A 14304-nucleotide genomic window follows, 5' to 3' on the forward strand; every position below is an offset into this window, starting at 1 on the left:
TCAAGAGGCAGGTCTGGTGGTCTGGTATTCCCATCTCTCTCAGAATTTTCCACAGTTTATTGTGATCCACACAGTCAAAGGCTTTGGCATAGTCAATAAAGCAGAAATAGATGTTTTTCTGGAACTCTCTTGCTTTTTCCATGATCCAGCGGATGTTGGCAATTTGATCTCTGGTTCCTCTGCCTTTTCTAAAACCAGCTTGAACATCAGAAAGTTCACGGTTCACGTATTGCTGAAGCCTGGCTTGGAGAATTTTGAGCATTACTTTACTAGCGTGTGAGATGAGTACAATTGTGTGGTAGTTTGAGCATTCTTTGGCATTGCCTTTCTTTGGGATTGGAATGAAAACTGACCTTTTCCAGTCCTGTGGCCACTGCTGAGTTTTCCAAATTTGCTGGCATATTGAGTGCAGCACTTTCACAGCATCATCTTTCAGGATTTGAAACAGCTCAACTGGAATTCCATCACCTCCACTATCTTTGTTTGTAGTGATGCTTTCTAAGGCCCACTTGACTTCACATTCCAGGATGTCTGGTCTAGATGAGTGATCACACCATCGTGATTATCTTGGTCGTGAAGATCTTTTTTGTACAGTTCTTCTGTGTATTCTTGCCACCTCTTCTTAATATCTTCTGCTTCTTTTAGGTCGATACCATTCTGTCCTTTATGGAGCCCATCTTTGCATGAAATGTTTCCTTGGTATCTCTAATTTTCTTGAAGAGATCTCTAGTCTTTCCCATTCTGTTCTTTTCGTCTATTTCTTTGCACTGATCACTGAAGAAGGCTTTCTTATCTCTTCTTGCTATTCTTTGGAACTCTGCATTCAGATGCTTATATCTTTCCTTTTCTCCTTTGCTTTTCACTTCTCTTCTTTTCACAGCTATTTGTAAGGCCTCCCCAGACAACCATTTTGCTTTTTTGCATTTCTTTTCCATGGGGATGGTCTTGATCCCTGTCTCCTGTACAATGTCACGAACCTCATTCCATAGTTCATCAGGCACTCTGTCTAGTCCCTTAAATCTATTTCTCACTTCCACCGTATAACCATAAGGGATTTGATTTAGGTCATACCTGAATGGTCTAGCGGTTTTCCCTACTTTCTTCCATTTAAGTCTGAATTTGGTAATAAGGAGTTCATGATCTGAGCCACAGTCAGCTCCTGGTCTTGTTTTTGTTGGCTGTATAGAGCTTCTCCATGTTTGGCTGCAAAGTAACAATATGTATAAATGAATATATAAATGAATGAGAGTGAATTGAAATGTTTGTAGCATCTCTTAGCTCAGGTTAAGGCAGATGTCAGTGCACGTCCTGGGACACCTCGGGGATATTTATGGCGCTTCAGCGTTGCTAGTGAGAAAGACCCTCCCAGGGTATGCAAGGTTGAAGCACTGCCCACTACCGCATCGAGACCGGCGGGCTCCAGTGACTGCAAGAAAACGGCGGAGACAATCGGTTTTCGCGCATCCGGTGCTGGGCGGCCTCCAGCCTATAGGGGACGCTGTGGAGCGACAACCACTTCCGGCCCGATTTTTCCTTCCTGCCGCTGGCGCCAGCACGTCTTGTTTTCGTTGGCCGCGTTCGGATGGCAGCTGCCACTGTGGCTGCAGCCGCCTCTTAGTAGTGCTCCTTTCCCGGCGTGCCGAGGGCGGTGCGTTCTCCTAATCTGTCCGGTTCTCCTGCGCGTGGTTCCGAAGGGCGCCGGTTTCCCGCAGCAGGCGGTATGGGCAGGGAGTCACGGTAAGGCGGAGCGCCGACCGCCGAGCGGCTTCTTTGGGGGCAACAGGCGGGAGTCGAGGTGGCCTCGGGGCCTGGCCTGGCTAGCGCGGCCCCACGTGTGGCCAGCGCTGCCCGCGGCTGCTGGAGGGGCTGGGGACCTCTGCTAAGGGAGTGGCTGCACTTGGGTGAGCAGCAGGCACAAGGTTCACCTGCTCTGCCATCGGCCGGTTCGAGCCCCTGGGGCGGGAACAGCTCTCCAGGACTTCTAAGAGATCCCGCCATTTCCGCGGAGCTTACCAGGATCTCCTCATTCAGTGGCGATCCCAAGTGAATTTCTCACCACTTCGTGTTTGGACCATATCTTTGGTCCCTATCGATTCTTTAGTTCTTTGTGAGCGCGGGATATTTTCTTAAGTTAATTGAAAGCGTGTGGTCAAACGTTTTTACAACATCCATGACTTTGTACATGACTAGGGAGAATCCCAGGGACGGAGGAGCCTGGTGGGCTGCCGTCTACGGGGTCGCACAGAGTCGGACACTACTGAAGCGACTTAGCAGTAGCAGCAGCAGCAGCAGGCTTTTATTGGGTTACAATAAATGCTTGTAACATGGACATTTACTTTGTAAATAGATCTCAGACTTCTTTGTGACGTGTTTTTTATCCTTTTAATACTGAGAATTGGGAGCTCTTATTAGAAATCTTTTCAAAAACAGTTTATATTGTTCCCGGGTTTGGGATCTTGAAATTTTTATCTTTAATGTACAAATTTGGTTAATATTTAGCGGTTACTGAAAAATAATTTATATGTAGGATGTAAGTAATAAGTAAGGTAGTAGTAGATTGCTACTGTTAAGTCACTTCAGTGGTGTCCGACTCTGCGTGACCCCATAGACGGCAGCCCACCAGGCTCCCCCGTCCCTGGGATTCTCCAGGCAAGAACACTGGAGTGGGTTGCCATTTCCTTCTCCAATGCATGAAAGTGAAAAGTGAAAGTGAAGTCTCTCAGTCGTGTCCGATTCTTCGCGACCCCATGGACTGCAGCCTACCAGGCTTCCCCGTCCATTTGATTTTCCAGGCAAGAGTACTGGAGTGGAGTGCCATTGCCTTCTCCAAGTAGTAGTTTACAGAGGTATAATTAACTTTCAGGGAAATGGGCAACGCTTCAGAGTAGAGCTTGATAAAATTTAACAAATCTATAAAGTGTGTATTCGTTTAACTGGATAAAGAGTATTTCCATAACTATGGAAAATTTATTTGAAAGTCTTTGAAATCTCCGTGGCATTTGTCTGGTCATCCAGGCGGGAAACCTGGAAGTGATGTTTATTTGAGTCATCCTTCTCTCAGTGTTTACATCCAGTTAGATTCTGCACTCTGTTGCCATTCCTGGTTTCCCTGACTTAATTCAGGCCTTAATCATACATTGCTCAGACTGCTGCATATCCCTCAAGTTGATTAGCTTCCTCTGATCTTACTCTTGTAATTGATTCCACGCTGCAGCCAGAATGATACTTCCAAAATAAACATAAGGTTATCTCGTTTCCACCCTCTCATGTCCATCGGTTCTTCCTGCTTTCAAGATGAATCCTTCAGGGCCCTTCCCAAGAGGGTCCTTTCCATCCCTGAGGCCTTCTTCCCCACCGCTCTGCCTTGCATGACTTTTGCAGGAGGTTTGCTGTTGTACTTAACATTTAATTAGTTATTAAAATACCGAATACCCAACTTTTGATACTTGTCAACAACTCTACACCTGACATTCTGATCCAAGTCACCAATGTCTCTTACTTGCTTGATTGCTATTTACCTATTTTCCCTGCTTCTGCTCTTGCCTTTCTTTGGTTTGTTTTCTGCTTAGCAGCCAGAGTAATGTTTTAAAAACAGTAATGCTTAAAATCTTCCAATAGCCTTCTCAAAGAAAAAAAAAGACTATCCTGATAACCACCCATAAAACTCTCCACATTTGGCTATCATGCTCCTCTCAGCTGTTTTTCTCCATAGCTCCAAATGACATTGTCTTGACTTTTTTTAAAACTTGTCTTCTCTTTCTTTAGCAGCACAAAGCTGTTTGAGCCTCAAAAGCAGGAGCTTGGTCTCTTTTGCTTACTGTTCTTGCTTCTCTTAACAGTTTTTCCTCTCTCTACATCTGCTGTAGCGGAAGAGTTCACTCTTTCCCTCTAACTTTAAAAAAGTTGATGTGTAAAAAGTCCTTTCAGGGTTTATCTGCTGAGACTTTTAGGGAAAATAATAAAATAAAAAAAATGTCATTGAAGCTAAGTGTGTTTGCTAAGCTGAATCTTTAACTTAATATTCTAGCCACTATCGGAAGCGATCAGCATCACGGGGACGCTCTGGAAGTCGATCGAGAAGTCGTTCACCCTCAGACAAAAGAAGTAAACGTGGAGATGATAGACGGTCTAGAAGCAGGGATAGAGACAGGAGGAGAGAGAGGTCCCGTAGCAGGGATAAAAGAAGATCTCGGTCAAGAGACAGGAAGCGTCTGAGGTAAGACATTAATCTCCAAAGAACTCTTGATAAATTGGGCCTTCTCAGCTAAATTGGGCTTCTTTAAAACTTTTGGTGGTCCCTTTAATTGGTGGTAGAATTTAGTGATCTGTTTGCTGCCTGTCTGTTTTAATCCCAGCTGATTTGGTTAGGTACCTAAGTGATTTGCCTAGAACAAAATCTTTCAAACAGTATTTTTTTCCCCCTTTCTACTGTCAAACAGTATTTTAAGTTTGTAAACTTGAGATGGTATTTCTTGTAATCCAAAGAGAACTTAAAAAATTTTTTTTTTTAATTAGAGAAAAATGGCTTTACAGTGTTGGTGTTGGTTTCTGCTGTGCAACACCACAAAGAACTCTTAAAGCCCCCAGGAAAGGTTTAAAAAAAAGAAGTAAAAGTTGAGGTAGCATGCCATTGAGGGGGTTCTAATCTAATCCTATCCCAAGAAAGCCGATCCATGTGTTCAGAGCCACCACTAGTGCTGACTGGAGAAGGAAGAACAGAATGGAGCCATGTCTGCTTCTTGTTTGAAATGATTTTAAAGAATTTTTTTAGATTTAACCAAAGAACATGTTAGTTTTTAAAAACTTGTGCTTGATTAAATATTCCTTGGTACCACCCAAGCATCTGTAACTTCCCTGTTGGTGAAAAACAGTCTTTAAATAAAAATACTCTCACATGCCAAAGGAAGTTTTCTAATAAAGTTTCTCTTTAAAATAGGAAAGAAGACACGGTTATACAGGTGCTGTGAACTGATCTCAGAAAGAACTTTGAGTTTATCTTTTTGAGATACTGGTTCTTAGAGAAAATATTCACCCATAACAATGTGGATAGTATTAACTTACTCAGTTTTATACTATGTGGCCTCAGGAACAGTTTCATACAGTACAGTCAAGTACTTATTAAGCATCATATAAGATTTGGTCTCTTACTTTTTTTTTTTGGTCTTTTTTTGATGTGAAAATAAAATTACAAGATTTTAGAGCAAGAAGGATTTTGAGATTATTTGGTGATGTCTCTGCATTATATAGATTAAGGAAACAGACCCAGAGAGTTGATCTGCCCTGTGTATGTCGCTAGCTAGTAGCAGCACCAGGATAGAAATTCTTATCTCCTAATTTTTGTATCTGTAATCTTTCTACAGCCCCATTCTGCCCATCCTTACACTGAGGTTTTAGCTGTCTTTGAAGTTTAGATTTTTTTGCTCTAGGTCATAGATTTCGAATAGCTATTAGTACATATTTCCTCTGTTTCTCAACAAACATCGTTTCGAAATTAGTATCCTTATTTTCCCCATTGACCGCTTGTAAGAACTGGCTTAACTTGTTCCCTGTTAAACTGATTTGATAGTAAATTGAAATCTTGTCTTTAACAGTGGTAATAATTCAGAAGCTTCTTTCAACATGAGGCACAAACCATGATCTGAAATAGAAGTTCTACTTGGTCATAGAATAAATGAAATGTGTCCCCATTGCAGGCGTTCCAGAAGTAGAGAGAGAGATAGAAGTCGAGAACGAAGAAGATCTCGAAGTCGGGACAGGAGACGTTCAAGGAGTAGAAGCCGAGGCCGAAGATCCCGGTCTTCCAGTCCTGGCAATAAAAGCAAGAAAGCTGAGAATAGGTAATGTTACCGTTGGCTATATCTATCATGCGGGTTGGGAACTCTCTTCCCTACATTAAAAAAAAAAAATCCTTGTAAATACTGAATTTGGCTGCTACCGTGAGCTGTTAGCTTAATTTCATTTCAGTAAGTTATAAAGCTTGTAGTGCTTTTAGAAGATACCTAAATTCTGTTAGTTTTAACACTCATAATGCATTATTCCTTCATTTAATACCTACTGTTAATGATCAGAAGTACATTTTATATACATCTTTGTGGGAACTATGTTTTTTTTCTTTGAAGTTATTTTCTTAGTGTTTCTATTGTTGATTGACAAATAACATTTTTACATTGCTGAACTGCTATTCATAATGGGTGAACTTTGCTTGTGTAAGTTAAATCTGCATGTTTCCTTAAGATGTTAGTACCATTCAATTTTGAGATATTAATTATATCTATTAGACATAATATGTTTACTCTATATTTCTCTTGTTAATGCTTTGTTCTTTGCCTATTAGTGTTTCTAAAGTGGTGTCCTGGCATATATAGCTTTGTTTTTGTTTTTTTTGTATTGGTTATGAAGATTTTTCCTCATTTATTTACTTTATAAATTGTACTTTTGTTTTATCAGGTCAGTGTTATAATGCCCATTGGGATAATTTTAAATTTAAAATATAAATTCAGAGAAATGAATGAAATACAAACATGCAGTTTATTGAAAAAGTATAAAGCAAGATTCATGTAACCACCACCAAAGTTAAGAAATAGAACATTATCTGTATCCCACTGGAAGCCCTGCATGTCCCTTTGCTAACCCAGCTTTCTATTTGTCTAGATAAAATCATTGCTGACTTTGGTGTTAGTAATGTCCTAATTGTTTCTTTATAAATGGAAAAAGAATAATTCAGGTTTATTGTTTTTTAATTTTATGTGAATGAGTCATGTCTTCTTCTGTGTTTTTGGTAAACCTTGGGAGTTTGCTCTGTTGCTCATAACATTGCTGCTGCTGCTGCTGCTACTGCTAAGTCTCTTCAGTCGTGTCCGACTCTGTGTGACCCCATAGACGGCAGCCCACCAGGCTCCCCTGTCCCTGGGGTTCTCCACGCAAGAAGCCTGGAGTGGGTTGCCATTTCCTTCTCCAACGCATGAAAGTGAAAAGTGAAAGTGAAGTCGCTCAGTCGTGTCCGACTCTTAGTGACCCCATGGACTGCAGCCTATCACGCTCCTCCGTCCATGGGATTTTCCAGGCAAGAGTACTGGAGTGGGTTGCCGTTGCCTTCTCCGCTCATAACATTAGTTTATTTTATTGCTGAACCACTATCCTGTGGTGTAAATATGTGTGCTCAGTTGTGTCTGACTCTTTGGGACCCCATGGATTGTAGCCTGCCAGGCTCCTCTGTCCATGGAAGTTTCCGGGAAAGAATACTGAAACAGGTTGCTGTTTCCTCCTCCAGGGGATCTTCCTGAACTGGGGATGGAAGCCAGATCTCTTGGGTCTCCTGCATGGGCAGGTGGATTCTTTCCCACTGAGCCATCTTGGAAGCCCCGTAATATAAATATACCGCTTTATTTATCCATTCTGCTGAGCTGGATGTTTGAGTTGTGTTACCTCTGAGGCTGTTATGACCATCTTTGTATATATATATCCTAGTATCCATGGGTATGGGCTTCCGTGGCGGCTCAGTGAATAATCCACCTGCATTGCAGGAGACCCGAGTTCCGGAGTTGGACACCACTGAGCGATTAAGCATAGTAGCATATACACATGTATGCGTTTCCCTTAGGTGTATAGCTAGGAATGAAGTTACATTGTCATAGAATAAACATAGCTTCACTTTAACTAAGTAATCCCAAATGCTTTCCAAGGAGTATATACTAATTACACTTCCAGCAGTATATGAGAATTGTGTCCCTTCATACCCAGTATTAGGTATTGTCATTCCTTTAAATTTTTATTTGATAGACATGTAATAAAAATATCATTATGGTATTAATTTGCATTTCTTTGATTACTGGTGAAGTTAAACACCTTTCCGTATGTTTTTTGGTCATTCAGATTTCTTCTTCTAAAGTACATGTTTTAAAAAATACATGTTTAAACCTTTTTCTCATTTTCCTATTGGTTTTTCTTTTTAAAAAATTGATTTATAGAAGTTTTTGTTTTTAAATGTTCCATATAATTGTCATTTGTTATATGAGTGGCAGATATTTTTACTCTGATTTATCTCTTTCTCTGTAATGATACTTTTGAGGAACAAAGACTTGGAAGGAAGAAACATTCATAAAATGAAGGCAGTTAATAAAAGGATGAGGAAAACCTGACAAGGGCAGTGTGAAAATTATAGGCTGTACTCAGTCTGAGCATAAAAGATTAGCATGCTGCTTTACCAGTACATCAAAAAGATAAGACAGATCATAAACTAGTTGGGTTTATACCAGGAATGGAAAGTTGATTTAACATTAGAAACTCTTTATCAGTGTGATCCAAGATTCAAGGAGAAAAGCCATGGTTACTTAAGTAGATTCAGGAAAAGCATCTTATTAACTTCAACACACATTAATGTTTAAAAGTGTTGGCAAACATGAATAGAAAAGTATTTAACAAACTGGTTATAAAATTAGGAAGCACTTTCAAAGAACAAGATATAAGGACTTTCACTACCAGGTATCAAGGCTTGTCTATAAAGTAGAAATCAAGAGTGTGGCTTTATTGTAGGGGTAAACAAATAGATTACTGAAACCTTATAAAGAACCTAGAATCAAATCTACACATATAAGATCATTTAATAAATGACTATGGTGGCATCATAAATAGTGGGGGAAAGTGTTTCCAGTAAATGGTGTCAGGAACATTTGCTATCCTCTGATAAAATAGGACGGGCCACCTCATTCTGTGCGCAAAAAACATTTCCAAACAGATTAAAAACCAAGTAAGATGGCAAAGCTATAAACTTCTTAGAAGTTTATGCTAGAGAATATCTTCTTTACCTCTGAGTATCTTCATCAAAATTGGAACAATTTCTGGATGCCTCATCTTTAAGATTGATTGATTTATTATTTATGGCTATGCTGAGTCTTGGCTGCACGTGGGCTTTCTCTAATTGCAGTGAGCGGAGGCTACTGTTTGTTGTGGCGTGCAGGCTTCTCATTGCAGTGGTTTCTCTTGTTGTGGAGCACAGGCTCTAGATGCTGTGGCTTCAGTAGTTAGAGCTCACAGGTGTAGTTGTCCTGTGGCATGTGGAATCTTCCCCAAACCCATGTCCTCTTCATTCGCAGATGGATTCTTTACCACTGAGCCACCAGGGAAGTCCTCTTAAAAGCACCAATCATAAAGGAGGGGAAAGGTCAACTAATTTGATTATAGTACAATTAAGGAATTTAACTCATTTTTAGATGCCATAAGGTCAAAATGCAAGCTTGTTGGGATTTGAAATATTATTACATATATCAGTTATCTTATAGACTTAATGTTTTGGTATAATTCTCCATTTGTTCAAGTTTTAAATTTCTTGTTTAAATTTTTGTAATTATTTTTATATGCTGTGTCCAATTTACCTTTGGTCAGTTTTCAGATATGGAGTAATATTTGCAGTTAGTGTTCTGGGATTAATTCTTCATTGTATTTCCAAGTTGCTTATTAACGGTATATAAAAATTCAGCTGAGCCTGGAAATTTATTTCTTATTTAAAAAGTAAAACACAAGTCTAAGTGTTTTAAAATGAATGTTTCCAAAAACAGATAGATGATGTCCCCCTCTCTCTCTTTTTTTTGGCAGGTCTAGATCCAAAGAGAAAACGGATAGTGGGGAAAGTTCTAAAGAGAAGAAAAAAGACAAAGATGACAAAGAGGATGAAAAAGAAAAGGATGCTGGTGTATGTTTACTAACATAAATAATAGTATAGTATTGAGTTTGTTTCTGTAGTGACTAGTTTTTGGTTTTACTGCTATATGTTTTATTTTTAAGTAAATGATAGCAAATTTATAAAATAAATATAAAATGATAGTTTTCCCCATGAGAACATTTTTCTGAAAGTTACATATCTATACACATTATCTACTTTTATATATAAAATGTGATCGTACTATATGCCCTATTCTGTACCTTGCTTTTTTGTTGCTTTAAAATTATGAATTACTTTATCAATATATATCAGTATATAAGGTCCTAATAATAAATCGCAGTATACAAAGATTCGAACTTAAGTAGAATACCTTTTTTTTCCTTTTGTTAAATTTTGGATATCTTTATGTACCTGTTTACATAGGTAGTGTTTGTTGTTTTTAATGCCTGCATAGTGTTTTGTTGAAGAAAAGGTAAATGGGTATTTAGGCTGTCTGTAGTCCACAATTATAAACAATGGTAGATTAATCCTAGTACACATGTGTTCTGTGAATATAGTATAGGGTAAATTAATACCAGTAAAATAAATTCCTTTGTCAGTGGGTATATAGCTTTCCCTCAGTATCGGAGGGGGATTGGTTACAGGACCCCTTTGGATAGCAAAACCTTCAGATGTTCAATTCCTTTATATAAAATGACTTAGTATAACCGTGGGTATCCTCCCTGCATAGGTTGTCATCTCTAGATCACTTATGATACCTAATATGATGTAGATGCTGTGTGAATCATTGTAAATACAATGTAAATCCTGTGTGAGCGGTTGCCAGCCTAGGGCAAATTCAGGTTTTGATTTTGAGAACTTTCTGGAATTCTCTTTTCCTGCGTATTTTTGATCCAGTTAGTTGAATTTGGAGGATGAGGGTTCAGGTCCAGAGGGCTGGCTCTAAAGATTTAACATTTTGATTGATAGTATCAAATTGCCCTCCACAAATATTGTAAAAATTAAGATTTTAGACGTGAAAATGTCTGTTTCCTCACATTCCTGCCAACATGGGTATTTTGAAATTTAATTTTTGCAGATGTTATAGGAGGTAATTGATTTCTTGTTATTTTGAGTTGTATGTCTTTAACATGAGTAAATATTTTTAAGTGCTATGAACATAATGTAAACCAATAATTAAATAAGGCATTTTAAGTTTATCTACTATCTGCACTTTTCTTTGAATTGCCTATTCATAGCTTTTGCCCATTTTACAATATATTATAGCTTCATTTCCTTTTTTTTTGAGATCTAATTTTTGTTTTTAGTGGTTCTTTTTTTAAGGGAACTGTTTGCTGAGCAGGTTATCTAAGAAATTAACACAAGAAGTCTGGAGGTCTGGTTTCTGATTTAGTTTCTACTGTGGAATGACTGGGTGACCTTGAGAAAAAAACATAAGCTTTCTGGGGCTCATCTTCAGAGAGTATGGAATTATGAAGGATGTAAATTCAGGGACACAGGTTTTGTTTGTTTAAGAAATAAATTTATTTTTAAAATATAAATATAACCATATTATAAAATACTTAGAAAGTCAGAAGTAATTCTCTGTAATTCTAGATACCCAAACGCCATCAATATTGCAGTTTATTAGTATTTTCATTGACTGTTTTTTTACATGTGTGTTTCTATACCTATTTATATAATTGTAGCATGGATGGAGGAGCCTGGTAGGCTACAGTCCATGGGGTCACTAGGAGTCGGACACGACTGAGCGACTTCACTTTCACTTTTCACTTTCATGCATTGGAGAAGGAAATGGCAACCCACTCCAGTGTTCTTGCCTGGAAAATCCCAGGGATGGGGGAGCCTGGTGGGCTGCCATCTATGGGGGTTACAGAGAGTTGGACACAACTGAAGCGACTTAGCAGCAGCAGCAGCATGTATAAAATTTTGATATTTATGATGCTTAATCTTTAAGTCCTTGATTATGCCTGTGAAAATGATTTGTCTTTCCTTTGAAGAGTATAGTTGATAATCATGATACAAGCTTTAGAATGGCTGTTCCTAGAAAACTTAGACCTAAAGGCTAAAAGATCAGAACTTCTTAAAGATTTTGATAAATAACTTTCATTTACTCACTTGTTTGAAATAGAAAATTGTGATAAAAAATCCTTCTCATGGAGGCAGTCTTGGAGAAGTTTAAAGGATTTACAGTTGAGAGTAATAATTAGGGAACTTTGCTTGCCAGTTCTTTTAGTTTCCACTTTGAGGGAGAGGTTGAGTTCATGTGTGCATATTGGTAGTAACTAAAAGGAGAGTAAGTTATAGTATTTGAAGTTTGTGTTTGGCTTCCCTGGTGGCTTGGGTGGTAAAGCGTTTGCCTACAATGCGGGAGACCTGGGTTTGATCCCTGGGTTGGGATGATCACCTGGAGGAGGAAATGGCAACCCCCTCTAGTATTCTTGCCTGGAAAATCCCGTGGATGGGGGAGCCTGGTAGGCTACAGTCCATGGGGTTGCAGAGTTGGACACGACTGAGCGACTTCACTTTTCTGGTTTATTAGTTGAAGATACTTTTGATTGTGATTTCATTTTGTTAGTTTATTCCTTAATATATTAAAAAGATGTGTAATCTAAATCTGGTCAGAATTTAGGAGTTTTGTGTAGATACCTGTTTTTCCTTTTCTTTTTTTATACTTTGAAAAAGTTATTTGGAGTGTCAGTAGGAGTAAAACTGTTGATCCTTATTTTCTTCTATTTTTCATTTTCACCCCAAGAACTTTGACCAGAATAAGCTAGAAGAAGAAATGAGAAAGCGAAAAGAAAGAGTAGAAAAATGGCGAGAAGAGCAACGTAAAAAGGCCATGGAAAACATAGGGGAACTGAAAAAGGAAATCGAAGAGATGAAACAAGGGAAAAAGTGGAGCTTAGAAGATGATGATGGTATGTTCATTTGTTTGCTAGTAGCCTAAACAGCAATTCATGTATAATATTCTAGGGTTATAAGTGATAGACTATTTTTTATCATGAAAAAATACACATAATATTTACTATTTTAACCATTTTTAAGTGTACATTTCAGTGATGTTAAGCAAATTCACAGTGTTGTGCAGCCATCACAACTGCCCATTTCTAGAACTTTCCAAACAAAATTCCAAACAAAACTGCCTTATTCAACAGTATTCATCATTCCAAACAAAACCTCTGCCTTATTCAACAGTAATTCTCTATCCTGCCTCCCCGTACCTCTTCATTTCTAATAACATCTAATCTACTTTCTGATTCTGTGAATTTGCTTATTCTAGGTACCTTAATAAATGGAATCGTGTAGTATTTGTCTTGTGACTAGGTTTATTTTATTTAGCAAAGTGTTTTCAAGGTTCATCCATGTTGTAGTCTATATCATAATTTCCTTCCCTTTTAAGTCTGATAGTATTACGTTGTATGTATATACCACATTTTGTTTACCTATTCAGCTGTTGTTGCATATATAAGTTGTTTCCATCTTTTGACTATTGCGAATAATGCTTCTGTGAGTGTTGGTTTGTGCATATCTGATTGAATCCCAACTTTCAGTTCTTTTGGGTTTATAGCTAGAAATGGAGTCACTAGATTTATTTTGAGGTTTTTCAATGCCCCTTTTCATATTTAAAGTTTTAATTGTAGAGTAGCGTGCAGTAAGGATCACTGATTTTACTTTAGAGTGGAGAGTTGGATGCTTATGGGCAGTCAGTAAATAGCTCTTTAATTTTTTTACTTCAGATGTTAGTAGTGAGGGTAAGTTAAGGGCATGTTTCCAAGTCCCTCTGATTTTTTTCCTAACTTAGAAGAGCAACATTTCCCCTGCACATCTTGATTATTTTTTTCTTTTTTAAATTATGAAACTATGATAGTACATTTACAGGAGATTTGGAAAATACAGAAAAAAGTTACATATATTTCCACTATATATTACAATTATTTTTTAAGTAGATAAATTAAGGTTTTTAGTTGGAGTTTCAGTATCAAACTCTCAAAAGTTAATGGAATGAATAGACAGGAAAGTAGAAGGATATAGTAGACCTCAAAAGCACTATGAACCAATTCAACATAATTAAGATTTATACAGTTTTCACACCAAGGCAGGATACAAATTCTATTCAAGTTTCCATAGACTGTGAACCAGGGGACACTGGAACATATCCAGGGACATAAAGCAAAGTGCAAAAATAGTCTATGGGTATTAAAATCATACAGTCTGTTCTCTTATCATGGTGAAATTATATTAGAAATCAATATTAAAAGATATTTGAAAATAACACACATATTTCAAGTGCAGTGTGACGTTTACCAAGAGAGAATTTTGACATAATCATTGAAAGTCTCAGTAAAGTTAAGAGACTGAAGAAACAGAGTGATTGCAACGAAGAAAGCAAGTAAATGAGAAATTAGTATCAAAATGAGAAATTAATATCAAGGATACTTTAAAAACTCCATGTGTTTGGACAGAAAATGTCCACTTTTAAATGATGGTTGTATCTAAGAAATCATAATAAGGAAAATTAGAAAATATTTGTAGCAGAATAAAAATGAAAGAGAATTTATCAGAATTTGTTGAATGCAGCTGAAGCTGCTCAGTGCAACTAAATGCAACTTCACAACTGATTTTGATGCGTAAGATGTTAGTTA

General features: G+C 37.8%; 1 protein-coding gene across 3 annotated transcripts in view; it reads left to right on the top strand.

The window, feature by feature from the left end:
* The first annotated feature begins 1121 nt into the window (after positions 1 to 1121).
* DDX46 (DEAD-box helicase 46) overlaps positions 1122 to 14304 on the top strand; it is a 48928-nt gene continuing 35745 nt past the window's right edge. For all 3 annotated transcript variants that reach the window (XR_011257303.1, XM_069592076.1, XM_069592077.1), the window contains exons 1-5: positions 1122 to 1737; positions 4028 to 4216; positions 5694 to 5837; positions 9592 to 9688; positions 12414 to 12579. Coding sequence is in view for 2 of the 3 variants with exons in the window: in XM_069592076.1 (XP_069448177.1) it covers positions 1721 to 1737; positions 4028 to 4216; positions 5694 to 5837; positions 9592 to 9688; positions 12414 to 12579 (613 nt within the window). In the remaining variant the exon portion in view is untranslated. The remainder of the gene's footprint in view (positions 1738 to 4027; positions 4217 to 5693; positions 5838 to 9591; positions 9689 to 12413; positions 12580 to 14304) is intronic.

This window comes from Ovis canadensis, chromosome 5 (genome assembly GCF_042477335.2).
Source record: "Ovis canadensis isolate MfBH-ARS-UI-01 breed Bighorn chromosome 5, ARS-UI_OviCan_v2, whole genome shotgun sequence".
In the NCBI taxonomy this organism is placed as follows: Eukaryota; Metazoa; Chordata; class Mammalia; order Artiodactyla; family Bovidae; genus Ovis; species Ovis canadensis.